Source organism: Mastigoproctus giganteus, chromosome 7 (genome assembly GCF_048544385.1).
Source record: "Mastigoproctus giganteus isolate SK-2022 chromosome 7, ASM4854438v1, whole genome shotgun sequence".
Taxonomy (NCBI): Eukaryota; Metazoa; Arthropoda; class Arachnida; order Uropygi; family Thelyphonidae; genus Mastigoproctus; species Mastigoproctus giganteus.
In genome coordinates, this window is record NC_143581.1 from 154,449,381 (window position 1) to 154,477,313 (window position 27,933).

General features: G+C 37.4%; 1 protein-coding gene across 2 annotated transcripts in view; it reads right to left on the reverse strand.

The window, feature by feature from the left end:
* LOC150083271 (zinc finger protein 474-like) overlaps window positions 1-27,933 on the reverse strand; it is a 240,254-nt gene that overhangs the window by 41,301 nt on the left and 171,020 nt on the right. The window contains exon 3 of one of the 2 annotated variants that reach the window (XM_090377948.1): window positions 4,603-4,854. The exons of the other annotated variant lie outside the window; for it this stretch is intronic. Coding sequence (XP_090234074.1) covers window positions 4,603-4,854 — 252 coding nt within the window. The remainder of the gene's footprint in view (window positions 1-4,602; window positions 4,855-27,933) is intronic. 2 annotated transcript variants of the gene reach the window in all.

Sequence of the window (27,933 nt, forward strand, 5' to 3'; positions counted from 1 at the left end):
ATCGGAAAGAGTGTCCGGTGGATGGTGCACTCAGAAACTATTATCCGTGAACCCTGGTTGTAGTCTTCTGTTAATTGTGGGATCGTTAGCCGCCTGCCAACTGTGGCAGCCTTCAAACGGCTGACAATGCCTGCAGATGCTGAGATGTTGGCATCCGGCTCCTAGTGCCGCAAATCAATCTCCGTTCAAACTCCATCCGGTCCTTTTCCCCAGTACCGGCGCTAGGCTGGGCGTCGACCGCCTACAAAGCTGAAATGGGCGCCCCCAAACAAATGGCAATTTATTTATTTATTTATTTTTATGTAGAATATGTAAATTGGCAGCAATTATATTGACTTACCTAATTATTATTATTACTTAATTCGTTTACAAACATTTAAAGAAAAAAATGAAACTTCATACTAACACTTCGAAACGGTGCCACCTTGTAGAGGCGCCCGCCTGCAATGTAGGCCCTGTAGGCCCGCTTCCGCTGGCCCTGCTTTTGCCCATTGCACAGGCTTTGTACTAAAATGATTGTAGGCGGCGTCACTACACGTACAGTCGCGTACATAAAACTGCATCACTTGTGAATTTTGCAAATGTGTTTTGTGCTGCATTATGGGTTGCAGAAATGTTCGAAATGCATTTGTTAGATGGCATGTACACTGTGCTGCCACATTATTAGGCACACAAATGGTTTGTCCCACGACATTGCAAGTCACATGACCACAGTTGTGGATATAAATGCAGCAGAACAAAAACTTTCTAGTATCATTTAAGCGCACAAACCGTAGCAAGAATGGGAAAAAGGAGTGATCTAACGGACTTCGAACGTGGCATGGTAGTAGATGCTAGACGTGCTGGACAAAGCATCTCTGAAACGGCAGTTCTGAACCTTTCACTCCACAGTTTCAAGGGAGTACAGAGAATGGTGCTACAAACAGAAAACATCCTCTCAACGGCACTCCTGTGGAAGAAAATCGCTTGTTGATGAGAGAGGTCAGAGGAGGATGGCTAGAATTGTGCAAGCAAACAGACGGGCCCCAATGTCGCACATCACGTCAGAATACAACCTTTGTGTGCAGAACAAAATATCGCAACGGTTCACTTGTTGCACTTTGTCGCGAATGGGCTACAACAGCCGACGACCACATCGCGTACCTTTGTTATCAATGAACAACAAGAGAGCATGCCTCCTGTGGACACAGCAAACCAGCACTGGACTATCGAGGATTGGAAAATAGTTGCTTGGTCTGACGAGTCGACGTTCCTGATGCATCACGTTGATGGAAGGCTGAGAATTTGTCGAAAATAACATGAATCCATGGACCCGTCATGTCTGACGACTACTGTGCAAGGTGGTGGGGGCAGTGTTATGGTGTGGGAAATGTTTTCTTGGCACACGTTGGGTCCATTGATACCCATAGATTCACGTCTGAATGCCATATCGTACCTAAACATCGTTGCTGACCAAGCGCATCCGTTCATGTTGACAGTTTATCCTCAGTCAGAAGTAATTCCAGCAGGATAATGCACAGGTGTACAATGCCCGAATTACTATGGAATGGTTCCAGGAACATGACAATGACTTTTCTTTGCTGAAATGGCCCAATCAATCCCTGGATCTCAATCCTATTGAACATCTTTGGGATGAGCTGGAAAGGGCTGTTTGCTGCAGGCCTACACCTCTGTCGAATCTCAAGGAAAAGTGTGACACACTCATGGCTGCATGGTACTCCATTCCTGCACAACCTTTTCAGCATCTTGTTCAATCCATGCCTAGACGAATTCAGTATGTTTTTGAATGCGGAAGGAGGCTCATCTCGCTACTAGGTAGGTGTACCTAATAAAGTGGCAGCACAGTGTATATCTCTGTGAATGAACTCCAGTAAAAAGACTCCACCTAATTGCCATACATATCTTCACAAAGAGTAAAATGCATAATTAATGGAAATATGAGAAATGCAAATGCAAATGGGAATGACAACCGAACATATATATTTTATTGAATTTACGTGTACAAACTGAAATGACAAGTTAACGTAATAGTATTATGTACTGTAAATCAGTAAAATCGGTCCTCAATATTTTGTTGTTCCTCCTCGAGCTGCAATTACAGCCTTGCAATGATCTGGCATAGAGTTAATCAACTTCTGGATATACGGTTGCCCAAGTTCGTGGTACCACACCCCTACAATGCTCTCCTCCCGAATCTTACTCGTTGGCTTCTGAGAAATTTTAGACGACATTATGTACCAGCAATTTTCAATAGGATTCAAACCTGCATTGTTGCTGGACTAGTCCAACACTGTAATACAAGCATTTCTGAGGTATGACTGCACCTTAAGGGAGAAAAATGAGGGAAAACATTGGTTATGTTTTAAGTTTTGTGAGACAAGAATACAAACTCATCGTTAAATCTAAATACCATAAAACTTACCAGTTTTGTTGTGGCAAGGTGCTGAGTCGTCTTGAAAAATGCAGTTTTGGACGTCTGTGTGGTGATTCCTAATAACAGGTTTCAGGCACTCCTTCAAGATAGTAGCGTAGGTTTCTGCGTTCACCATTCCATTAATAAACTTAATTCGCACCACTCCTTTGCTTGTTATGCATCCCCAAACCATCTGACCGGCGGGGAACTTTACAGTTGGTATTATGCAGTCAGGATGGTATGCCTCCGATTTTCGTCTTGTGACATATCGCTTCTCATCCGAGCCATGCAGGTTGAATTTCGATTCGTCAGAAAAGATGACGGTGTCTCATTGCTCCTTTGTCCTTGAAATATGCGTTTTAGCCCAAGTAAGTCGCTTCTTCCTCATTTGTTGGGCCAACAAAGGCTTCTTGGGCCGATAACCATGCAGACCACATTCCGAAAGCCGTCTTGGGATATTATTATTATTTATTAATGAAAGCGGTCCCAGCCAACCAGTGGCAACCCAGATGTCAGTTACACATAATTTAGCAGTACTCTGATATAATCCCTATCCTGGTTGCCCAAATACAGGGAGGGAAAAACTGCCATGACCAAAAAAGATAGGTATGAACAAACTGAGAATAATCTAAATACATAAAAAATAAATATACATATAATTAAATTTCAGACGGAGTCCAAACTTCATTGGAAAGAGCTACATCTGTTCACAGTCTATTGGAAAGCCAGCAGTGCAAAGTGCTGCCCAGAATAGAAATGCCAGCACAAGGAGCTGGAGTTGCAGTGGATATATAGCAGACTCATGCCTCCACCAAAGCAAAGCCTTTCAGAACTTTAGGTAATTCGGCACTACACTATAGCGCATTACAAATCCGAGTCTTCCGCCTAAGAAATATTGCAGTTTCAAAGGCTTGGAAAACCAAGAAGTTCTCCTGTTTATCAACTAGAATTGTCTCTCAGCCTTCTGCCATAAGATTGAGATTACTCGCCCGAGATACCAATTCAATTCGTAGATCGCTGTACTCCTCACAGATGTACATAACATGTTCACATGCATTCGTGCATTTGTTTCAACACCAGAGGCCATCTCAAAGTTCAGTTTTAGATCAGGAGCACTAGCATGGCTATTAAGAACCCATAGCCGTCTCAAATATCGATCTTGGGAAGGCGTAGTCACTCTCTTACGGCCTAATCCAGGTCTTCTCTTCACATCACCGGTTTCACGCTTTAATTTCAGCGCCCTTGATACTGTTGACTGGTGGCAGCCTATTTTATCAGTGATAGCACGTGTAGAAAGTCCTTCCTGGGACAGAGCAACAGCTACACTTTTTTTTTTCTTGGTGTCAACTGAACATATGGAGCCATGCTTACACCTCCAAAAAACAGGATACTAATGAGCATGTATGCCCTTCCAATGCCGTATTTATAGAAACGGCTGTTGCCAATATCTTGCAATTATTGTCTGATGCAATAGAAGCGTTATATAACGCAATACCTTTGCTTTGCGACAAATAAAATGGCTGTAATCAAACTATCTTATACGTTTCACTACAAATATTACTTTTTTTTTTTTTAAAGTGAAGCAGTTTTTTTGTCTGGCACTGTATATGTTTCGCCTGTCGGTGGCGTCACTCCTAGATGCTGTGGGATGTGTGCACTCTTGGAGACAGGGGTAATCAATGCTTAGACTCATGAATGTTGTATACTATGTCCTACTTCTGTCTGCGCGGGTAACACAGTGGTATCGTCACTGTCCTCACCACTCGTCATCACGGGTTCGAATTCCGTGATGGCGCGAGGAACTTTTATAGACTTTTTTTACTCCGTGGCTGAATTAATCGGTCTCAGGCGTAGATTCAAGGTTCCCCCCAGAAACTGGGGTTTTTTCGTCCAGCAAAACGCAGATTGAACAGAGAACACAATTTACAGACACAGTTCATATATGGGTATATAGAAGCAATTCTGGGTAACTAATAAAATAATTTGAATTTGTCCTACTTCTGTGCCATGCGGAAGTTTATTTTATAAACTTCTGCGTTTCGTAGTATGCCACTTTTGGTCTGACATTACTCTTTTTTTTAATTAAATTAAAATTTACTTGCTTTAATGTGATATTAATTTTTACAGATAGTTACCCATAAAGATATACACATAGAAAATAGTAATATTTAATGAGTTATGCTACTTACTTCGTTGTTCTGTGCATTACCCGGAGATAAAATGTGAGCATTATTGGTGATTGTTGATTTTACTTTACAAACTCTCTGATGTACTGGCAAACGCTCCGGAAAGAATGTCCTTCCACACGAAGGACATGGAACCAGTTGGACCTCGACTATTTGCCAGGAGGGATCGTTAGAGTCTTCTATGGTTGAGTTGGTGTTGTGTTGCTCTTGTAGGGGTGAAACATCATTGAAAGCTGATTGTGCGCTAGTTTTAGTCTGTTATATATATAAAAAAAAAAAAACTATTAAAATTTTTGAATTCTTCAGATTAATTTGCATATTATAAAAAATCTCCCCCCCCAGCATATTTATGCTTGCTTTTTGTGTTTTTTGCATCTATCTGTTAGCTTCATGTTTATCTGATCACATGTAGCAATTCGACTGATCATTTAGAAACATCTACTGGGTCTAAAAATTTCATAATTCGAAATTTCATAAAAAAAAAAAAAAAAAAAAAAATATATATATATATATATATATATATATATATATTTTTTTTTTTTTTTTTTTTTTTAATTTATTTATTATTATTATTATTTATTTTTTTTTTTCATTTAAAAGCCAACAGAGTCTACTCGCTTATTTTTAGCTTTAAGCTATTTGTTGTCTGGACGTTTTTATTATTTTTTTGTTGTATTTTGAAATTGTCCAACAAAATATTAGTTTGGATTTTATGATTCTCCATTTAAATTTTGCATAATGATCTCTTTTTCTTTTTTTTTTTTCTCATTGCAAGAAAGCAAGCTTATACAGCAGAAAAAAAAAAAAAATCCCATTTCACTTTCCATCCCCTCCAATAGTTGTCTAATTCTTCCTTGAATTTATTCAAGCTATCTAGTTCCACAACATCAGATGGTAGTTTGTTTCAGCAATCAACCACCCGCTAGCTAAAGGAAAACTTAAAAAAAAAAAAAAAAAAAAAGATCAAGCTTGTTGCTTACGTGTTACATGGTTAGGATTGTATGTAAGGCATTCTTGTAAGTACAGGCGGGTCTCGTTTAGCGCGATTAATTCGTCCCGCGAGCGCATCGCGCAAAATGGAAACGCGTTAATCGAATATCATAACCAGTAGGAACTCTGGATAGCATATGAGAAAAGGTAGGTAGCAACTTGACTGGAGCTGCATGATTGGATTGCTTTTAGCGTCACCAACAGGATTTTCGAACAGTAGCTTTTCCTTGGTCGTGGTGCAGAAATGATTTCAGCCACCAGTCTTTCTTTGGCTATGAGGCGCTGCGTGTCAATAACAGCCAAGAAGACATTCTCCATTCAATCCTCAGAGAGGGATTTTGTTATGTGTTTTGGTGTGAATTTGGGTTTCCATTTCGTTCACTTCAGGAGCCAGAATTCAGCCGCGAAGTCTGGTTTTACTGTGGTTAGTGGTATTAATTAAATATATAAAATTAATAAAGAATCAGCCAACGTATTTCATTCCTCACCTAGGTGCCGATTCAGATTCTTTGAATTTCCCCAAGCTATTTTTCTTAACTACTCACTGAGGTAACGTATTGCAATAAATCCCAGTCACGGAAAGGATGACTGGATATCCCCCTTTATTAATTTTTGCATCCGGACCCCTTAACAGTAGTACCGGCTCTGCAGCTGCAACTGACTTGCACAAACTTATTTAAAATTATTAAAAATTACTTCATTATTGCTTCCCTCGATGTAGTCCGTAACTTGTTTCTAGCAAAACCCTGAAGCAAATAACTATCAAACGGTTTCCCCGTAATTTAAAATTGCTACAGTACTGCACCGAAAATGTCTCTCTTTCGTAGTACCAGTATGTCATGCTCACCTGTGTGAGGTTCTGTCAGTGAACACTAGGAGAATGCTGCACCTGGACTCCAGGCATTCCGAAGGTGGCAAAGGCTGCCGAACGGCTCTACTGCAGTGTTGAGATTAATCGGTAAATACTAGTAATAGATCCAGAATGTCTGTTCGTATAATACTGTATCTATTATGAATGTCTCTAAAGCAGCCTTCAAGGGCTTGAAGACGAAACTCTGATTCGACCACTTTTACCAAATATGTTCTATTCCCAAGCGTGTAGATGATGCTTGGATGATGTATTTCTGAATAGCTATAAAGAGCTATTCACTTGTCTCAGCTATCGACAATGTTATTATCACTCCAAAAAAAAAAAAAAAAAAAAAAAGGTAATCAAGAAGTAACTCGGTGTGTGATGCATGGAAAGTCTTATTGGAACTGTGATTCGCGAGTCAGCAGTGTCCCAATACGGTATTAACTCATGGCCTTAATAAAGTGGCCAAGCAGTGTATTATAATTTCATAGTATGAATCAGAGCTGTAATACTCAATACGTTCTACGTTGATATTAGTATTTGTAAAATAATAAGAGGAGTTTACCTCAATATAGTACGTAGAACACTTCCGTATGATACTCTCCAGAAATTAAAACGAAAAAATCACAGGAATGAAATTCATTTTCATTCCTGTGATCACGACATACGGTCGAAAAGCGTTGTCAGCTTCAGGAAGGAAAATCGTTTTGAATATTTTAGTTAGATTCTTTTTAATTGCGTTAAATTGATTTGAATTGTGTTGTTAAATTGGTTTTTAATTATTTATATTTTACTGTAATGTACCGGTAAGTTGTCGATTTTTTTCGTTTTTTCCGTTTTAATTTCTGGAGGGTATCATACGGAAGTGTTCTACGTACTATATTGAGGTAAACTCCTCTTATTATTTTACAAATTATAATTTCATATAACAATAGCTTTCAATAGCTTTTGCACATGTTTGATAACGTATCAACATTTCCTTTGAAGTGCGTAGTGTACACCTACTGTACTGTTCGTTGTGTAGGGCAGAATTGCATTAACGCATCAATTGAACGTTGATTATATGCAAGATATGGTACTGTAATAATTACTGATTTGCATGTTTTACTTGTTTTATCTTATGACAGCAAAAATCAGTAAGCCAAAAAATATATATAGCTTGATCAAAAAAGGGGAAGGTTGCTGAGTATACGGCCTTCGTAGCTGGATGGATTTGTAATATGCAATTCATTTGGAATAAAATTAATTCGAATCTAGATGGTATGGATATATTTTTCCCCCCCTTTTCAAGAGTGGTTTAATTAATAACTTCAATTGGTTTCCTCGGTACTTCGAGAGCTTTTCAACCGCACACCAGCAAAGTGATAAAAAAATACATGCTGTGAAATAGTGACGCACAAATGTCTGTTTCCTTTACGAAAAGGCTCTGAAAATACTGTACTGTATAATAAGTAAATAATATATATTCATTTGTTTGTGTAAAAATTTGGACCATCTATGTTTAAAAATTTATATTATGATAATAGTCGCTTACATAGAGGATAAAGAACCTTAAAGTTGATTTTGTAGCAGATGTAATTATAGTAAGTGGTTTCGATCTGCAGTAACAGTGTACCAGGTTTTTACTCAGGGGGAACAAAAGTTGGACTACATTTCCTTTTTAGTTGCATGTTCATGTGGCAGCTCCCACAACTCTCCAAAGCCCATGACCCCTTAGTTCGCTTGATCATTAATCGGAGGATCGAAGTACATGTATGTGTATTCTGCAAGGGCAGTACAGGAGAATTTTCGATATTCTTCGATGCACGTTGCTGATACATGGAAACCTCTTTAATTCGAAACTCGAGGATACAAAATTTATCGCTTCAAATTATCATATACATGTATTTTATTTAATTTTATTTGTTGGGACCAAAAAACTTTGAACTTATTCGGTCGAGTAACATCGGATTTTATTATATTTATTCTTAAACTTTTTTTTTTCTCTTTGCCACTTGAATAAAAAAGAGAATCTTTTAGATTTTAGTCATGTGGAATAAAATGAATTCGAATTTTATTAATAGATGCTATGAATATTTTTTTCTGCCGTTTCAAGTTAGACTTAATTAGTTAACCCCAGATGGTCTCGTGGTTTCCTTTGTACTTCGGGTTCTTCCTACCCGCACACAGGCAACGTGATCACAGAATACATGCTGTGAAATTTTGACGCACAAATGTCTGTTTTCTCTTTGCGAAAAGGCATAGTTTGGTAATAAGAGGATGCCCTCTCGAATCTGAAATACTGTGCTGTATAATACGTAAACAACAATGTAAAAACTTGGACCATCCATGTTTAAAAATGTATGTTTATGATATTAGTCGCTTACGTAGAGGATAAAGAACCTTAAAGTTTATTTTGTAGCAAATACATTACAGTAAATTTTTTCAATCTTTCACTTTCATTCACTATAATGGTTCTAAAAGAAATTTCGAACTCCGAGAGAAAGAGATATTTACTACGGGAGTCGTAGTGGAAGAAAAGAACAATAAAAAAAATAATAAACAAGGTGACTGCGAAGTGCATTATTCTGCACTGCTTATGTCACACAGACATAAGCAGTGCAAAATTGGAATTTTGGGACTACAATGTGTAGATGAAGGATACACAGGACAGGAAGGGAGGAGAGGTTATGCTGTTAGTTGAGAAACACATAAAATCTAAGGAAGTGCATCCAATTAATGTTGGTGGTCTATGTAATGTTGAGTCTGTTTGGTGTGATGTAAGCACTGGGAAAGGAAAAATGAGAGTAGGCGGGTGTTATAGGCCTAATGAATCTGATGAGTATAATGAGCAGTTGTGCAGAGAAATAGTGGGCCAGTAAATCAGTGTGTCTTATAATGGGGGATTTTAATTTCCCAGAGATTGACTGGAATTTGTAGTTTGGTCACTCACACACTAGCAAGGCTTTTGTGGATTTACTGGGTGATTGTTTTCTACAGCAGCATGTTCGGGAGGCAACTAGAGGGAGTAATACTCTTGCTGTGATTATCAGTAGTGATTCTTCATGCATTAAGAACCTGCAGATGAAGAAACCACTAGGTGGCAGTGATCAGAGTGTGCTGAAATGGGATTTACTCAAAGAGGTACCTACCATCAGGGGTAAAAGGAAGGGTTTTGCTTTCGTAAAGGTGACTACGGTGGTCTGAGACAGTATTTAAATTCTATACGGTGGGACCAACTGGTGATGTTACCAACAGCAAATTCAAAATGGGAAACATTCAAAGAATTTATCTTGGAAGCTACTAGGCTTTTCATACCAACTAAGAAATATTGTTCAAAGTTCAGGCCTAAATGGATGTCAGATGAACTAATGAGACATATGGCAGAGAAGAAAAATGCATGGGATACATATAAATTAACAGGTGACACAGAAGTCTAGGATAGATATAAACTGGTCTGTAACCAAGTCACAAAAGAGGTTAGACAGGCAAATTACGAGAAATCTTTGGCAAAGTATGCCAAGAAAAACAGCGAAGAGTTCTTTACTTATGTAAACTTTAGAAGGAAGGGGATGAATCAGATTGGTCCACTTGATATCGATGGATCAACAGTTGATGATCCTGCTCAGGTAGGTGGCCAACAAGCTGAATGAATATTTTGCATCTATGTTCACACATGAGGAGTTATTCAGGGAGGGGAATGCCAGAGGTGTATTAAACTCTGGGAGTAAGCTAGATAATATTGTAATAACTGAGAGTAAAGTGGAGGAGAAATTGTTGAAGATAAACATAAGAAAGGCACCTGGGGTTATTCTTCCTTTTGCTCAGAATAATCGCCTGAGAGGGCATACATTTAAATTGAGGAAAGACAGTTGTAGGATAGACGTGCGAAAGTTTCCCTTTAGCCAGCCACCCGCTGGCTAAAGGGAAACTTTCGCACGTCTATCCTACAACTTTCCAGCAATCAACCACCCGTTGATTGCTGGAACAAACTTCCATCTGTCATTGTAGAAGTTAGCTTAAACAGATTCAAGGCAGAAATAGCTTAACATTTGGAGCGAGTGGATGGGTGAAGTGAGAAGGGCATGTGTTTTTTTTTTTTTTTTTGTTTTTTTTTTGGCTGATTCTATATAAGCTTGCTTTCTTGCATCATGGGCCCTGCTAATGTTAATTAAAAAAATAATATATATATATATATATATGAGGTAAAAGTAATAAATCTATTGAAAAGTGCGATGGAGGCGTAAATTACACAAAATGCCAAAACTAATAGGAGAAGGTAGCAGAAATTGAAGATATTTATGACGAGAGAAAGAATGTGAATATCCTATATGAAATAATTAATTAATCAAAATTATAGGCTGAATTGAGTAGCTAATTAGAGAGAAGGGATTTGTAAAGCAGAAATGATTAAAGGGTTAATATATGAAGTAATAGCAAGCATCAGATAAGGGTGGGATATTTTGGTTATAGGTCCAAGAAAGGGGGGAGAAAATTTACAAAATTAAAATCTGATGCTATCTAAAATAAATATTGATATATATTTAGGTATTTCTTCAGGGGACTACACCTGTTCATGTATTTTAAACTGCGTTTCTATACTTGTCAATACCTGTGGAAGAAAAGGAAATTAAAAATTTTAAAATAAGCTAGAGCAAACAGGAGGGCAGAAGAGCAGAACTTTCACAAAAATATCGACAAGGTAGTCCCAACGCAGTGTATGTTTTGAAACGTAAGAAATTACAGTATAAGAAGTAAAATACTAATAAAATTAAAATAAGTGCATACCGTGTAACTAGATGTATGTTAGGGGGTTATAGGTGAGAATTAGCAAATGGCGTGATTTATTAAAATTTGGGAGAATTTGTATAAGAATGTAAAATTAGTAGATAATGCAGCAAATAGTATAACGGAAGAAAAGGGACAAAGGTGTAGATAAAATAGGCAAAGATAGCGAGTGGTTGAGGATAGTAAAAATGTTCGTAATAAGAGGGCGATACAGACGTTACTGTCTAACTTCTCTCTATCTTCGCCTTTTTTATCTACATTTTTCATCCCTTCCTTTCCTCGCTTTACTCCCTTGCTTTATACTACTTTAATTTCTTGTTTTTTTTTTTTTTTTTTTTTTTTTTTATGAAACTCCAAACAAGAGAGGTATTAGAACCTATAATACGTAGTACCGTGCTTGGGTTGAAGTTTGAGAAGACGAAAGAAGATATTTGTTGATATTAGACTTGAACTTCTGTAGACTGTAATTTTCAGGAAATATGTATGAAGGAAACCTTCCTTCATACATATTTCCTGTTCCAAAAAACGGCAGTTGAATGAATAAACGAGGACGATGAAAATTTGGTTCTGTGAGTTTGAAGTTGGACAGTAAATGGATGTTGGCTGGTGGCGGCATGTGTTCGGACTGTTTTGAAAGAGAGAGCGGGAATTATAGAAGCCAATTCAGAAGAACAGTGCCCATGAAAGTATCTGTAGAAAAGGAATGCAGCAGAAACAGCAGTCTATGACACAGCGAGTGGAGAGACTCCGTTAGAGAGGAGTCATTAATTAGCCTTACTGCTATTCTTCTGAATGGAATCTCGAAGCCTGAGAGAGGTTTTGGAGGCACCGCCCCAGATGTGGGAACAATATCCCATGGTAGGGCGGATTTGCGATTTGTACACAGTGAACAGCTGTTTGGAAGAAAAGTAACGCCGAGAGCGAAAGAGAAACCGAAGTTTTTTAGATGCACAGGAAGCAGTATTTGTAATTGTGCTTGTGCCAAGAGAGATTAGAAGTCAGGGTAATCCCAAAAGAAATATCATTTTGCCTAGAAATCGGAGTGTCACCAAAGATAAGCATAGGGGCAGAAGAATCCTTTTTGCGAGAAATAAGACAAGACTGAGTTTTAGAAGGATTGAAATCAACTAAGTTGTCTTTGCCCCACTGGGGAATTACCTGGAGATCGGCATTTAAGGAATTGGTAGCGGATATTCGAGAAGTTGAAGCTGATTGAGCAGGGCAAGGTTTCTCAAAATGGAAAGTGGGAATGCAATGTGCTATCATCGGCAAAACTATGGATAAAATTTCCAGTCAATGGAAGAAGGTCATTAATATACAAGAGGAAAAGAGTGGGGGGGGGAATAACTGAACCTTGGGGAACACCAGCATTAGTGGAGAAGTTAGAAGACAGAGAGCCATCTACCATCACCCTCAGTCAGAAAACTGGATACCCAATTATTAAAAATAGTTGGCAAACCATAAGATGGAAGCTTGTTTAAAAGACCTTTAAGCCAAACACGATCGAAAGCCTTTGAGATGCCAAGAGCAACTGCTTGTGTTTCATCGAACTTTTCCATTGAATTTGTCCATAAATGGGTAATATAAGCCAGAATTTACAATATACACTGCGTCGGGACTACCTTATCGATATTTTTGTGGAAATTCTGCTGCTATGCCCCCCCCCTATTTGCTGTCACTTATTTAAAATTTTTAAGTTTCCTTTTTTTCCCAGGTATGGACACGTATAGAAACGCAGTTTTTGATGCAGGTGTAGTCCCCTGAAGAATTATCTGATTATGTATCAATATTTATTTTTAGCTAGCATCAAATTTTAATTTTGTAATTTTTCTCCCCCCTTTCTTGGACCTATAACCAAAATATCCCACCCTTATCTGATGCTTGCTATTACTTCATATATTAATCTAATCATTTTTGCTTTACAGTTCCCTTCTCTTTAATTAGCTACTCAATTCAGCCTATGATTTTGTTTAATTCATTATATCATATCATATCATAATTCATTATATCATCTGAAATTTCTGCTGTCCTTACACAAAATTCCAAAACTAATAGGAGGATAGCAGAAATTGGAGATTTAAAAAAAAAAAAAAAAAACACACACCAATTTTTGCTATCCTATTAGTTTTGGCATTTTGTGTAATTTACACCTTCATCTTCGTACTATATATATATATATATATATATATATATATATATATATATATATATATATATACTGTCATTATTTTGATTTTTATCTCTCGACTATCACTTAACTTTTCATCCCATTTTTATCCGGTATTAAGCACAGTTAATTAAAAAAAAATAAACCTAAGAATAAATGACTTTGAGGCAACAGCTGCAGAGCTGATAGATTATAGATAGTGAGTGAATAACATATAAAAAGCATGGAATCAAACTGCGTCGGACCCTGTGCGCGCGAAATATTGAGAACGACCTGACAGCTTTATTCTGTTGGCCTGTAGGAGGAAAGCTCATGGCTTCGGATTATTCACAATTTACAGACGTAGTATACTGATGTCTGGATCTTAATTGCACGCATATTTTAAGCAACCCAACACGTCCTCCACAAGCAAGCACAACGTGTGCGGGTTCACTGATCTGTATCGATCAGGCCTGTTTGGTTAGTTTTGCAACCTGATAGGACCGCTTGTCGTGATATCCTCTTATTCTGATGTGTGACGATATTTTAACGCCTAAATATTGTTATTATTAATATCAATTTATTTCCGAAGAAATGTCCCTTTACAGCTATGCAGCTAGAGGATACGAGTTACATAAGAGATTAAATATAAATGAGACAAATGCATTGTGTAGAGAGACCAGATACAATACACGGCCTTAAACAGCCTCTGGTGAAGATACAGCAGAGCGTGGATAGCGCAGCATCTCAGAGAGTCCACCTAGAGCATGATGAGGGCATGTCTTCAAGAACGGAGGATCTGTTGGTTCTGTCCTTGCAGAGCTTCTCAACGTCTGTGGCTAATCTATTCAATATTTGGGAGGAGTTATGTGGAAACATGTTGTCCAGGGAAGACATGCAATGCAACTTAGATTTGTATGGGGATATGTTGGTCTGGCATCTTCTCCTGTCTGACGGTCTGGCGATGATATCCCATATATCAAGTGAGCTCAGTTTTCCGGATAGAAACTGAGAGGGTAAGAAGGTTCCTAGAGATGATGTGATACCTCCAAGGAAGTGTATTAAGATTGGTGACCAGAACAGATTTTGAGATTGTAGGTGTTAGCCCGGCAACCCTATTTAGCCATTTCAAAATCCAGTATTACAGGGAAAGGAACCTGGCTTGGTATGATGAAGGTGCTGAGGACCATATAGTCGAGGCATATAAAGGAATTGGGATTGTGCATCAAAGAATGTATTTAGTATTAGTAATGCCCGCATGGTGCAAGAAAGCCTATGGCTTATGCTGCACCAGCCAAAAAAAAAAAAAAAAAAAAAAAAATCCGAACAAAACAATGATAAAAAAAAATAATAATAATTAATAATAAAAAAAAAGGAAATTAAACCTATCATCCTATGCGCTTCCCTTACCCGAAATCTAGATGACCTTTGAATTTCCCCAAACTGTCGGCCTCTACCGTAACCCATGAAGGCATCTTATTCCAGTAATTTATAACTCGCTGGCTAAAATAAAACTTCCTGCAGTCTAATCTAAACATTTCCCCCCGTAACTTGAATTTATGTCCCATGGTTCTAGCATCATTTATAATTTTGAAAATTTCGTCCTCATTCATTTGACTGATGCCTCTCAGAGCCTTAAACACCTCAATCAAATCTCCTCTAAGGTGTCTAGTTTCCAAACTCCTGCAACCCACATATTCGAAGACTTTCTTCATAAGGACGCCCTTTTGCCGACCTTACCAGGCGAGTTACCCGTCTTTGCACCCTTTCAAGAAGCTCGATGTCTTTCTTTAGGTGCGGTCTCCATACTTGAACACAGTATTCCAAGTGTGGTCTAACATAAGACTTATGTAATGGGATTATCACGTCCCTATCCCTACTTGCAAAAGTTCGATAGATCATCGATAGGACACCACGGGCCTTCCTTGCAACCTGTTTAAAATGCTCAGAGAATTTCATGTCTGACCGTATCGTAACACCCAAGTCCCTTTCCTCCAGAGTACTGGGTTTAGTTGAACTCCACCAAGTGAATAAGTCATTTTGGGATTACTGTTTCCCAGGTGTAATACCTCACACTTTGTTGGATTAAAGCATAGCTGCCGTTTTTCTGACCATTCCTGAAGTCTATCTAGGTCTCTCTGAAGAAGCTCAGCTTGACAGTGATCATTAACTACTTTACCAATATTAACATCATCTGCAAATTTAGACATCACGCCCTCTATACTGATCCTTGGGGAACCCCACTTCTTACATCAACCCAATCTGAGGAATAGCCATTTATCACAACCCTCTGCCTCCTGCCCTGAAGCCATCCTTCTATCCATCTAAGGATTTTCCCAGTGATTCCAACCTGTTCCAGCTTATAAAGCAACCGCTCATGTGGGACTGAGTCAAAAGCTTTGCTGAAATCTAAATAAACAATGTCGAAATCATTCCCTAAATCCAGCTCGTGAGTGACCCTTTCGAAATAGCGAATCAGATTTGTTAAACATGATTTTCCCTTTAGAAAACTATGCTGAGTATCCTTGACAATTTCAATTCGATCCAAATGATCCTGAATTCCACCCTTGATCATTGCCTCCATGATTTTCCCTACTACTGAAGTCAGACTGACAGGTCGATAATTTCCAACTTCACTTTTAGAGCCACCCTTATGTATGGGAGATACATTTGCACTTTTGCAATCCAAGGGAATCTCCCCAGAGTCTAGTGATGCTCCCATAATTAGCCTCAATGGTTCAATGCACTCGCTTGCCGCCTTCCTTAAGATTATAGGGTATATTCCATCAACTCCAGGAGCCTTACTGGTCTGTAGGCTCGAAAGTTTTTTTCATTAAATAATATTGCGAAATTTCAATATCATTAATTACATTTTTTTTTAACTTCGCTCCCATAATTTCCCATTGCCACAAAAGGTTTTTCATTTGTAAATATCGATGCAAAATAACTGTTGAGTTCATCTGGAACGGCAGCTGGTGTATTTAATACTATCCCCTTTCCCTTACGTAAAGGTATGATCTAGTTTGTCCTGCTCTTCTTGGCATTTATATATATATGAAGAATTCTTTATCCCCCCTCTTTGCTCTGTTTGCTAGTGATTTCTCATAAACTGCCTTTGCCTGTCGAACCTTTTCTGTGGCTCTAGTACACATCATCTTGTAGCTGTTATAGGCTTCAGTACTTTTTATTGCTCTGTAACCTTTCCATGCCACCGTTTTCTGCTCAAGTAATGTGGCAACTTCACTATTCATTCAACTTGGAACCCTCCTCGTGGAGTATTTTTTTAATGGTATATACGCATTCAAGGCATCTGTGATTAATGTTTTAAAAGCGTACCACAGTTCAAATGTATTCATTTTCTGCACGATATCTACCCAGTTAATAGAGGCCATGTAGTACCTTAAGGCATCGTAATTTCCTTTTCTGAAATTAAAACCCATTCCTTTGCCTTTTACTTCTGCTACCTCTCTCGTCATCCACCGTAGAACACCGTGATCACTTCCTGCTACTGGTTCCTCTACTGTCAGCCCTGTTATGTCATCTGATTCATGTGTGATGATGAGGTCTAGGATATTCTTTTCTCTAGTACTTTCCCTGACATGTTGATACAAATAACAGTCATCTAGTTGATTTTAAAAATTTTATTCCCCATGTCGAGTTTCCTTCCCATTTACTCCAATCAATTAGAGGCAAATTGAAATCACCCATAATAAGGCATTGACGCTTACTTGCCCATTCCATTTGCATGTAGAGGCTTTTGTCATAATCTTCACAATCACCTGGTCTGTAGATTACTCCTACTCGCATTATACCTTTGTTTCCAACTATCTCACACCATACAGACTCTATACTAGCATGTGAAATGTCTGAATCCGGGAAAGCTATCGTCGCACTCAGGCTGCTTCTGATAAGAAGCATTACCCTACCACCCCTTCTATCTACCCTATCTTTCCTAAATACATTATACAAGCCGTACGTAAACTCATCATTCCCAATTTCCGGGTGGTACCACGTCTCTGTAAGCCCTATTATGTCCGCGTTACTTGTTTTAACCAGCAGTTCGAATTCGCTCATTTTATTGACGACACTTCTAAAGTTACTGTATAAACAATTAAGATTTACTGTTCTTGTATATTTAACAACCCTAACACAAACTTGAAGTTTTTTAGGCTCTCTTCCCTGATATTAGCTACCCGCTCACGTGAAACGTTTCTGCCCCCAGAACATCTAGATAATACGTCCAGTTGGGGTAACAGATAAGAACTCTTAAGGTATGTGCAAGAGTTACTTTGACCAATATTATCAGATAAACGCGTGTCAGTATTACCCACATCCCTCCCCTAACTAGCAGTTCCCCTGAACCTTTAAGGTATCATCAATAATACTGGCAAAAACTTTTGCACCACCTTTGTTTAAGTGTATCCCGTCTCTACAAAACAAATTCCTTCTACTTACAAGTGTGGGCCATGTTGATAGAAATTTCCCTCCTAAAGCCTTGCAGATTCCTTCAAGTCTTGAGTTAATCCACAAGGCTCTTAATATATAATCCCTCCTATCGTGCCTGGGCAGAATTGCAGACACACAGACATTGTGGCCTAGCTCGCGGCATTTCCTCAGCATGGTCCTGTATTTTTCCAACAAATCATCAGATCGTGTACGTTTAATGTCATTAGTCCGCACGTGAATAATAATATTCTCTTTATCCCCTTTAAAATCTGACAATCTGTTGGTGACATCATCAATAGTTGCTCCTGGCAGACATACCCTGGTATGTCTACTCCACCTATCCTTATTACAAAAAATATTCCCCATTTCCCCGACAATGGAGTCTCCTAATAAAACAATGTTCTTTTTAACCAGAGTATTTTGCACTTGGTTTTTCTGTTTTGAGGCTCGAATCGGGTGTGCATCACTTGGTAAATTGCTGGAGTCTTGAATCCCTGACGAGCTCCCAGATGCATTAATCTCGAGGGCAAGCACCCGTTTTTTCAGTGACTCAAATTGTTCCATCAGTGCACCAAATTGTAATTTAAGATCGGCGCAGTCCTTACATCGATCACAAAGAAAAGAATCCCCAGGTGAGGTAGGATTAGTCACCAGGTCGACCTTGGAAAACAATCCACAGGTTCCACAACGGATTAAATCATTACTTACCCGTAAATCGCCATCGGCTATTTCCGTATGAGTCACGATACCCTGTGACGTGTTTAAGGCAGATCTCGTAACTACCATTATAAAATTAAATAAATATCAATGAAAGTTAACTTTAAAAAATTATATCTATAATATTATTAAAATCAAACTGTTACAGGAAAACCTATAACAAAATAATCCAACAATATAATAAATCAATTTATCTAAATAAATCAAATATTTAAAAGCACTATCCAAAAGTAAACCACTTAACTGAGGAGCCCTGACTAAGCGTGTCTGCTCACCCCGAATGCCAACGCTGAACTGATGATAAGGTGTGGGTTATGGAAGTTGGAGATTGTTTTATTGCCCATAAAGCCGAATATGTTTTCATTCTAGTGGCATTAAAGTGAGGCAAGAAGGTGAGGTCTTTGTCTCAGGTGACACCCAAATCCTTATGTTGGGTGACTTTTTTTTTTAATTGGGCAGTTTCTCTATAATGATGTTTACATCGTTGGTATTTTTCTTCTTGGTGATAAGTTGTGAAGTTTTCTCTTTGTTAATGGAGAGCCCAATCGCATGAAGGTAATTTTCCATTTCATGTCGGTTGGAGCTCACAGTAATAGACTGGGGACATTTTGTGATGATGGAAGAACTTAATATCATCTGCGTAAGTGGTAAAATTAGCATTGTTTGCTAGGAAGGGTTCTAAAAATGCGACGAAGAGGGCGGCAGAGAGAACGCCTCCTTGGGGGAGCCCTCTGGAGCAGAGAATGCGGTGATTATGGTTCTGATTTCTGATGCATAGGGTCCTGGACTGAAGGAGTTTCCTAAGGAGAAATAGAATGTGGCCAGAGATTTTGAAGTAGTCGCACAGTGTGGCACATAATGCATGAGTGGACAGATCTTGTAATCCCTGTGATTATTAATTTTTGTCTAAGTAGAGGAACTGTAGGTAAAACGTAATTCGCAGATAAAACGGAACACAACCGTTTTCTTGATGCGATCATACAAACGTGGTATTTCGGCAATCTGCGTCATAGCTCACATCTGGTGAGTATGGGCTTGGCACACCCAGGGTTCTGAGCTGGATATCATCATTCTTCTCTTTCTTGGTTATTACTTTGTACTTCTCTCTCTCTGGGTAACTTGGAAATTTTTTTTTTTTTAGCTGGTGCAGCATAAGCCTCAGGCTTCTTTGCACTGTGGCTATTAATAATAATAATATTTCTTTAGACAGAACGCTTACTTTGTTTCATAGGTATTTGATTAAAGTAGTTACTTTAAAGAATCATTAATATCTTTAATATATAAGATAGTTAAAATGTAGTTGAAGTGCTTATCTGAAACTAGATTTATCGTTCAAATAATCTTAAGTAGTCGGTTAAATTTAATAAAACAACGACATTGACGTTTTTCTAAAACGGGATTCTGATATTTCACAGTTACTCAACTATATCTATTGTAACTAGCCCTTTCAATAACATGGAAGTAAAAGACAATGAATGGAACATACGCATGGAAAAAGTATTGAGGATGTCAACAATAATTCTGATCGAGAGTGTGACTATTATAACGACAGAACTTCGAAAGAAAGTGAGGATGGATAAGTACACTGAATGATTAAAATATGAAAGTGATCGAAAGTGGTAGTATTGAAAGCAATGAAGATGATTTCCAATGTGGCATTTGCAATTAAAGAAAACGTATGTTTAGTTCTATTAAATTTGTTTTTCTATGATTATGCAAGGTTTTTTTGAACACCTTTTCTTTTCACTTAATGCATTATTTGTTTCCCTTTTACTCATACTATAAATCCCAGTTTACCCAGATATGTCAGTATGTGTGTAAAATAGAAAATTTGAAGTTGTTTTAAAAATATTCGTACAAAATTCTCCATACGACCTACCTAATTCGATACTTTTCTCCAGTGCATGAGTTTTTGTGCCGTTCTAGTAAAATTTTTTCGGCTGAGAGACCTTGTCACGGCTGCTATAACTTCTTCAGACTCATATGTTGCCAGGGGGCTCTTGAAGCTAGACATGACGTTATAGTGAGGATGTGGAAGAACTTCATTCAAAATTCAGCACGAAATTCTTGCCAATGCTGTATGGGTATGTATGTATGTATGTTCCCTGTTTATGGCGGTCCCTAGGTATATGCCTATCTCTACCTGTTGTCTCTGTGAGGAAATAATCTCTGTTCAATGGGCCTGACATTTTTTTTTAAAGGTCCTAGTCGCCGAAATCCCAGGAAATTAAGCGGCAGGACCTGCCAGAGTGAATCTACAGCTACTGGGTTCCTGGTCTGCCTCCACGGGGCGTAAGTGGGACAACGTTGGGCTTCAATAGGGGTCCAACGGCTAAATGACCAGATGAACAACGGTACAGAACACAACACATGAACAATTCCCACACACTTTTAAATCTCTGGTATTTCCCAGTGAACTAGTTCACCACAATGAAAGCAACGCGGAGATGGAGGAAACCCTTGGTGTCGTAAGACAACAACACACACACACTCTTACTACAATACTGCAGTATGTGTTATCCATGTCAGGCCGTTTTGCCACCAGGGAGCAGCTGTCCCGGTGCATGTTCGACGTCATGTAAAGCCGGGCCTGTTCCAATAGTATGTGCTATAGCACAAAGTCCCGCATCCACCGGCGGGTGTGCCATACCAGTGGATGCTAGCAAATCCTGCACTCAGGGTACCAATCCTGAGTACCAGAGGAAAAAAAAAAAAAAAAAGGTTAATATCAAAAATAACTAAAAAAAAAAAAAATAATAATAAATTAATTAAAAAAAAAAACCCCAAACTATGGGTACGAAAAAAAAAAAAGAAAAAAAAGTGAGATATTACTGAGTGGCTTGCAGCAATTGTCGTCTTTTTCTAAAGACACTAAGACAAAATTGTTGAAAAACATTAAATCTATCTCTATCTGAGACAAGCAAGTGTAATTCATTAACATTACTTATTAAAACTGTTTGAAACAACAAAGATCTTTCTTCAGTATACAGATTACAATCCAAGAATACATGTTTCCAATCTTCTTCAATCCCACAAATACAAAAACTATCTGTCGCTATAGCCAACTGAAACAGTTTTGCCTTTAATGATCCATGCCCTGTCAGTATAAAAGAAACCGTCATAGCTGGGAAAAACCAATCTAATTTTTTGTTTAATGACAAATAGCGAACATCTGGTAAAAAGTATTTGGTGACTAGACCAGTTGTACTATCGTTCCACCTACATTGCCATATATTATATAATTCATTTAATATTCTTTTTATCTTAATTTTCATATTAACAGATGTATTAGAAGTTATTCCCATATAGCTAACTTCCCTACACTTCTTTAAATGATACACCATCCCTCTATATATCACATACAAATCCAGGGGTAACACCCCAGATATCACCTGAAGGGCATTCGTTGAAACCGTCCTACATACTTGATTAATTGCTAATAACATCACCCTCTGTATGGAATTTAATTTATTTTTTATTCTAACAATATTTGCCCTCCTATACCAAATACCAGCAGCATATGAAACAACTGGCAGGAAAATAGTCTTATAATACAATCTAAGGGATTTTTTTATTTAACCCCCATTCTGTTCTGGTTATCCTTATTATAGCAGCACTAAAAGTTCTTACTTTATTCGCTAAAATTTCCACATGTTTTGTAAAACTTAACTTATCATCTATAGTTATTCCTAAATACTTATTGGTTTTAACATATATTTGTTTATTATATATACGTGCAGTAGGTGGACGATCATAATTGAAAGCCCCCTTTAAAAACCATCAGCTTAGTTTTTGTTATAGAGATATTCAACTTATGTAATGTAACCCATTGGGTCAGATCCTCCAATATTTCCTTAATCCTTGTCTCCAAGACCAACCTTGAAGACCCTGAACACAAATTACCAAATCATCTGCGTATGCTATACGATGACAGTGTTCAAGACTCCGACAGAGCCACTGATCTAATACAAGATTCCAACACACAGGCCCCACTACGGAGCCTTGGGGACATCCGCGGTATACCGCGGATGTCCCCAAGGCTCCAAAGTGTGCGTATACTAAATTTCGTGCTCTTACTGATATTTTCCTATTTGTAAAATAATTTCTTATTACTTTGTATAATTGATATGAACAACTCATCTTTACTAACATATTTAATACACTCTCCCACCACAGTGAGTCAAATGTCCCATCGAAGTCTATGAACACTGCCATAACATATTTATCAGTACCAGTACCACAATAATGAACTAAGTCATATGTAGCGTCTTCAGCAGATTTTTCCTGTTTAAATCCATATTAATTTGTTTCAACTGTACAATTAATTTTTAATAATTCATCTAATCTTATGGTTAAAAGTCTCTCATATATCTTCCCTAGGTTAGCCAATAAAGATATCGGCTGGTATGCTTTTGGCTCAGAAGGATTCTTCCCTGGTTTCAGGATCATATTTAAAATTGCGAACTTCCATATTTCTGGAAAAACTGATTTTAAAAGGCATTTGTTAAACATATTCAACAATATTTCAGGATAAATTTCAAACATCTTAACTATTACTGTATTTTCTACTAAATCCCAACCAGGACATTTATTTAACCTAACTTGTTTCATAACTAATTGTAACTCAATCATATTATATAGCTCAGTTTCAATAGATGAATTATATAAACTGTTTTCCATTCTTATTCTAAGCTGATCAGCAGTGTCTTGTCCGATATCATCACACTTATAAAGGCTGTTCACTATTGTTGCAACTGAAGAAAACCAATCTAATGTAGGTTTATGTAACATATCTTCTACACTGTAAAATATATCTCCTAGGGGAACTTTATTGCGAGACATTTTGTACAATAAACCCCACGGCTCCCTATTTCCTGTTTCTTTTACAAAATTCTGCCACGATTGAGTCTTATGCTGCCTAATTGCTTTACAGTATAGTTTCTTTTTATTTTTGTAATTGGTTTTAAACCATTCGACCTCCTGAGTTGGCAACGAGCGTCTTCTTTGATAATCTCTTCTTGCAGAATTGACTTGTCTACGAAGAGACGCTAATTCCTCAGACCACCAAGGAACTATGTTTTTTCCCATTTTTTCCTATTACAGGCTTAAGATGTTACTCTATACAAAGCATTCTGAATATATGAGGAGTATTCCAAAGCATTTAAAACATTCAATTGTGTTCCAGTGTCTCCCTCAAATTCTATACGTAAGACTTGCCTAAACTTTTCCCAATTCATCGTTTTAATTGAAAATCTGTTTATATTTTGCATACTGTGAGAATTAACAAATGACTTTTCAAACTTGATAATAAAATGTATTGCTCTGTGGTCACTCTGAGTAAGAATTTTTTCTTCCAATAATCTACCTCTGTTGTCGGTAAAACCACTGTGCTAAAGCAAAGACCTCGCATTTGCATCCATAGCAATCATTAGGTTAGAATTTGCAGTAACACTCAGAAAACCTTCTATATAATGGACTGTTTCTAAAATGCTTTGCGAAGGGGGCAGTATAAAGACATTAAATAGAATGAGAAACCACAAAAAGCGATCTGAACACACGTATTGTTTTGAGTGCAGAAAGTTGTCATTTTAGTAACAGTTATATCAGTGTTATTAATTGTAATAGTTATAACTTAGGTCTATCACTACTAGATTGTATAATTCGGGAAGAAAGTGGAATCCCTGCTGTTACACCCTCCCTGACAAACTTGGCGGACATAATGATTCTTGCATACATATTATGTCATACTGACTCTCATTCATAACCACTCTAACTTCATCCATTACTATTTGAGAACGTTGACAGTTTATCTGCATAATTTTCAACGTTCCCATATGCTCAGAAAACCTCCCACTATCTAACCCTACGATTTAAATTACTCATTGTTAATATTCAAATTAGATATTTCAACAGCCCTCTGGTACTCGGGACAATTCTTGTCCCGTACCGAATGATTACAATCTTTTTTTTCTTCTTTTGCAGTTAACACATTTGGCCGGTTGATCTCTTAATAAACAATCAGCATAAACATGCCCATTTTCTGAACAACGGCCACACGACACAGTCTTAGGTTGACAGTACTGTGCAGTGTGCCCATAACCTAGACATTTAAAGCATTGTGATACAATAGTAAACCTTCGAAATCTATACGAGGAGAAGTCCAAAAATATCCTATCTTTATATAAAATACACCTTAATAAACTCGGAGAAAAACCAATTATCCAATTTAAATAAATTTAAATTTATTTGTAGTTTTTGCTTTAACTCCTGATTGAAATCGGAAAGTTATCCCCTGTAACACTTCATCTCTTTCAAAACCATGCTGCTTTAAATTTTTACAGTAGAGATCTTCTACCATGTCCTCCTTGGTTAACTCTCTCGGAACGTCATAAATTAATACTGTAGGGTCATTCAATTTTGGTTTATCATAAATTTACCCCAGCTGTATTTAGCAGTTCTGATTTAGAGAATTTATCAATATCACTCTTTTCTTCATATTCCAGAACAACCCCCTTATTCCGAATTGGCCGCATTTTACGTATTTTAATCTCCTTATAATCATTTTTAAGGGTATGAACTACTGCCTTCCTTACCTCCTGACTATTTTGCAAACTGGAATTCTCACTTGCTCTTATTATCATAATATTTTGCTTTTTACACCCTGTGTCGTCCGGAATCTTTATCTACTCCTATCTTCCCCTATACTGCCTGATTTAAGTTTATCGGCATACGTCATAGTTTTTTCTACTAGTGGTTGACCTTTAACAACGTCATCTATTAATGAAGCCTTAACTTGTAATTCATTAGTTCTAACTTTAAATCTTTCATCGTCGATTATTAATGCCGTAGTCACCGTCTCCATATCAATCCACTTATCCAAAACATAATTCGAAACGGTTTTAGTTAATTTATTTGCCTCATTTGTCATGTAATCCACTATCTGTTTCTTTAATTTAATAACTAATTCGTAGATCGAAGTAACATCTTCGGATCTCATTTGTTGTTCATATATATTGCTTACTATTATGTCGCTTTCTCTTACACTAATTCCAATATCTCTTCTCGAACCATCCTCATTAATGAAATCAATCATTCCCTTCACATCCTGTCCCGGATCCACCTCACATTCCACATTTGTTTGAGATTGCTCATCAACAACAGAATTTATAGGTGAACTCTCAAGGCTTAAACTATGAACTTGATCTGCTGTTGTTCCTACAAATTATTCAATATTTCCCCTTTGCGAACTCGAACTAGACTCTAATTTCCTCTGTATAAACAGATTGGGTAATATTTTCTTCCTTAGTCATAGGATTTTTAGATAATCTGCCTTTACTCTTTTTATTGTCCACCTTTTTTACTAATTCAGCGTTACTGGGGGTAATTCAGCATTTTCCCCACTCCCCTTTACACCTACTAATTTCCTTCCTTGACTTTTATTTTCCATTTTGTTAAGAGGGAATAATTTTCGACAATCTAATATCGATATTTCAACTTATAAAACAACTGTTATTCGCAGCAGACAAGGATAAAGTTTTCCCGCGAAAACGGCAATGTCAACTCGAAGATCGTTACCACACGGCGGCCATATTGTTACCAGCCAGTGTGGTAACTATACTTTCCTAAAATAGATTCTTCTCAGGAATAAACACACAATTTACCTTCAAGTTTCACCTGAAAACAATATATAACTCTCAGAATGACACTTTACTATCAAAGCACAATTCAATCTTGATTAACAAAAGTTGCACGAATATTTTCGCGGAGCACAAAAGAAAAACACAGCCACTCAGCACTGTTGTTGTTGTTTGGTTTTTAGGAGCATTAGCAACTAAGGCCATATTGCTCCGGGATATGCGGTGGTCATTCCCTGACCTTTCCGCATCCTCTGTATTTGGTGGTGACGGGCTCGAACCCCGGTCTAATCAAGAAGCGTGTGCTACTCACTGCTGCTCCTGCCCACCTGGCTACGGAGCCGCCCACTCAGCACTACGCTCGACCCAAATAAAAAAAAAAAAAAAAAACTTATAAAACAACTTATGGTGTATGGGTACAGTGCGGCTACGCGTTTTTTATTTTATTTATTTATTGGACGTGGAGATGTTTTTCAGACTGTACTGGTAATCCAAGATTTATCGTCGGTTACAATCGGGCTGACATTTTTCAATCAGAAACTCAGTAACTGCACGTTCTTTGAACTGCGTGTTCAAAGCTGATTCCAACTATTTCTTTATATATTTGTGCAAAAATTATATTACAAAAAATAATGAAAAATACATAAATGGAAATAAAAAATCCTATTTAAATATAAAATAAAACAACACACAGTAAAATCTACTTTTATGCATTAGTGCCAAATGAAAATTGCATTATTTGCATATTAAATAAAAGGTTTATTTAATATGCAAATAATGCAGTTTTAGTTCTTTAATAAACGAACAGCCGCACAAAATGCTACCCTGCACATACATAATTATAAACTATGTACATGGACAACCTAGAACTTGGATCTTGCTGCTCCACCTAGTTTGAGGTTATAAACTAAGAGGCTCTTTAGAGCACCTTTGTGGGTTGTTCATTAAGAGTTTTTTTTTTATTGTTTAGTGTACAACATATGAAGGCACGACCACTAGGTCAGAGGAGTTTACATTAAATCACATACAATCGTTAATCGTTCGTATTTAGCAGCATTGGAGCTTGAACCACGGTCCACTCAAACATCGTGTGCGCTCTCGCTCCTGACCACTCAGCTGTATCAGTCTTAAATAAATTTTCTGATTAACTCTACATGCTAAAAATAAGGTAGTCATTGTTGGCTTGTGTAATTTTGTTAAGATTTGCGTGCTCCGTGCATAGAAAAAATACCTCTTAAGGCTCAAGTATCCATTTTACTTATAAGTGTACTACTAAACAGTGGTTTCAGTTTCCTATCTAGTAGTTGTGTCTAGAGAATGGAGGGCGCATTTAGGGAGCTGCAGCCCGTTCCCCAGCTGTGTTAGGGGATATCAAAATTTACTTAGTAGACAATTTCTTCATATACTTGTGCAAAAATTATTTATATTACAAAAAATAACGAAAAATACATAAATGGTAGTTAAAAAAACTATTTAAATACAAAAATAAAACAATATACAGTAAAATCCACTTTTATGCATTACTGCTATATACAGGATGTTGCACTGCGAAATAGCATTTTTCATTTTGCAATATTAGTTGAAGAAACTTTGTGAAAAATAAAACTGTATTTAATATTGTAAATAATGTAGTTTTAGTTTGTATTTTCTCGTTTTACTACGCAGCTTTCTAATCTGTGCTGAAAAATTTCCATGACAAAGTAATAAATTTCATCGATCACTGATTTTTTATGGAATCTTCTCTTTTTATTTCGACAATATTCGAAGGGGGGAAATCAAGG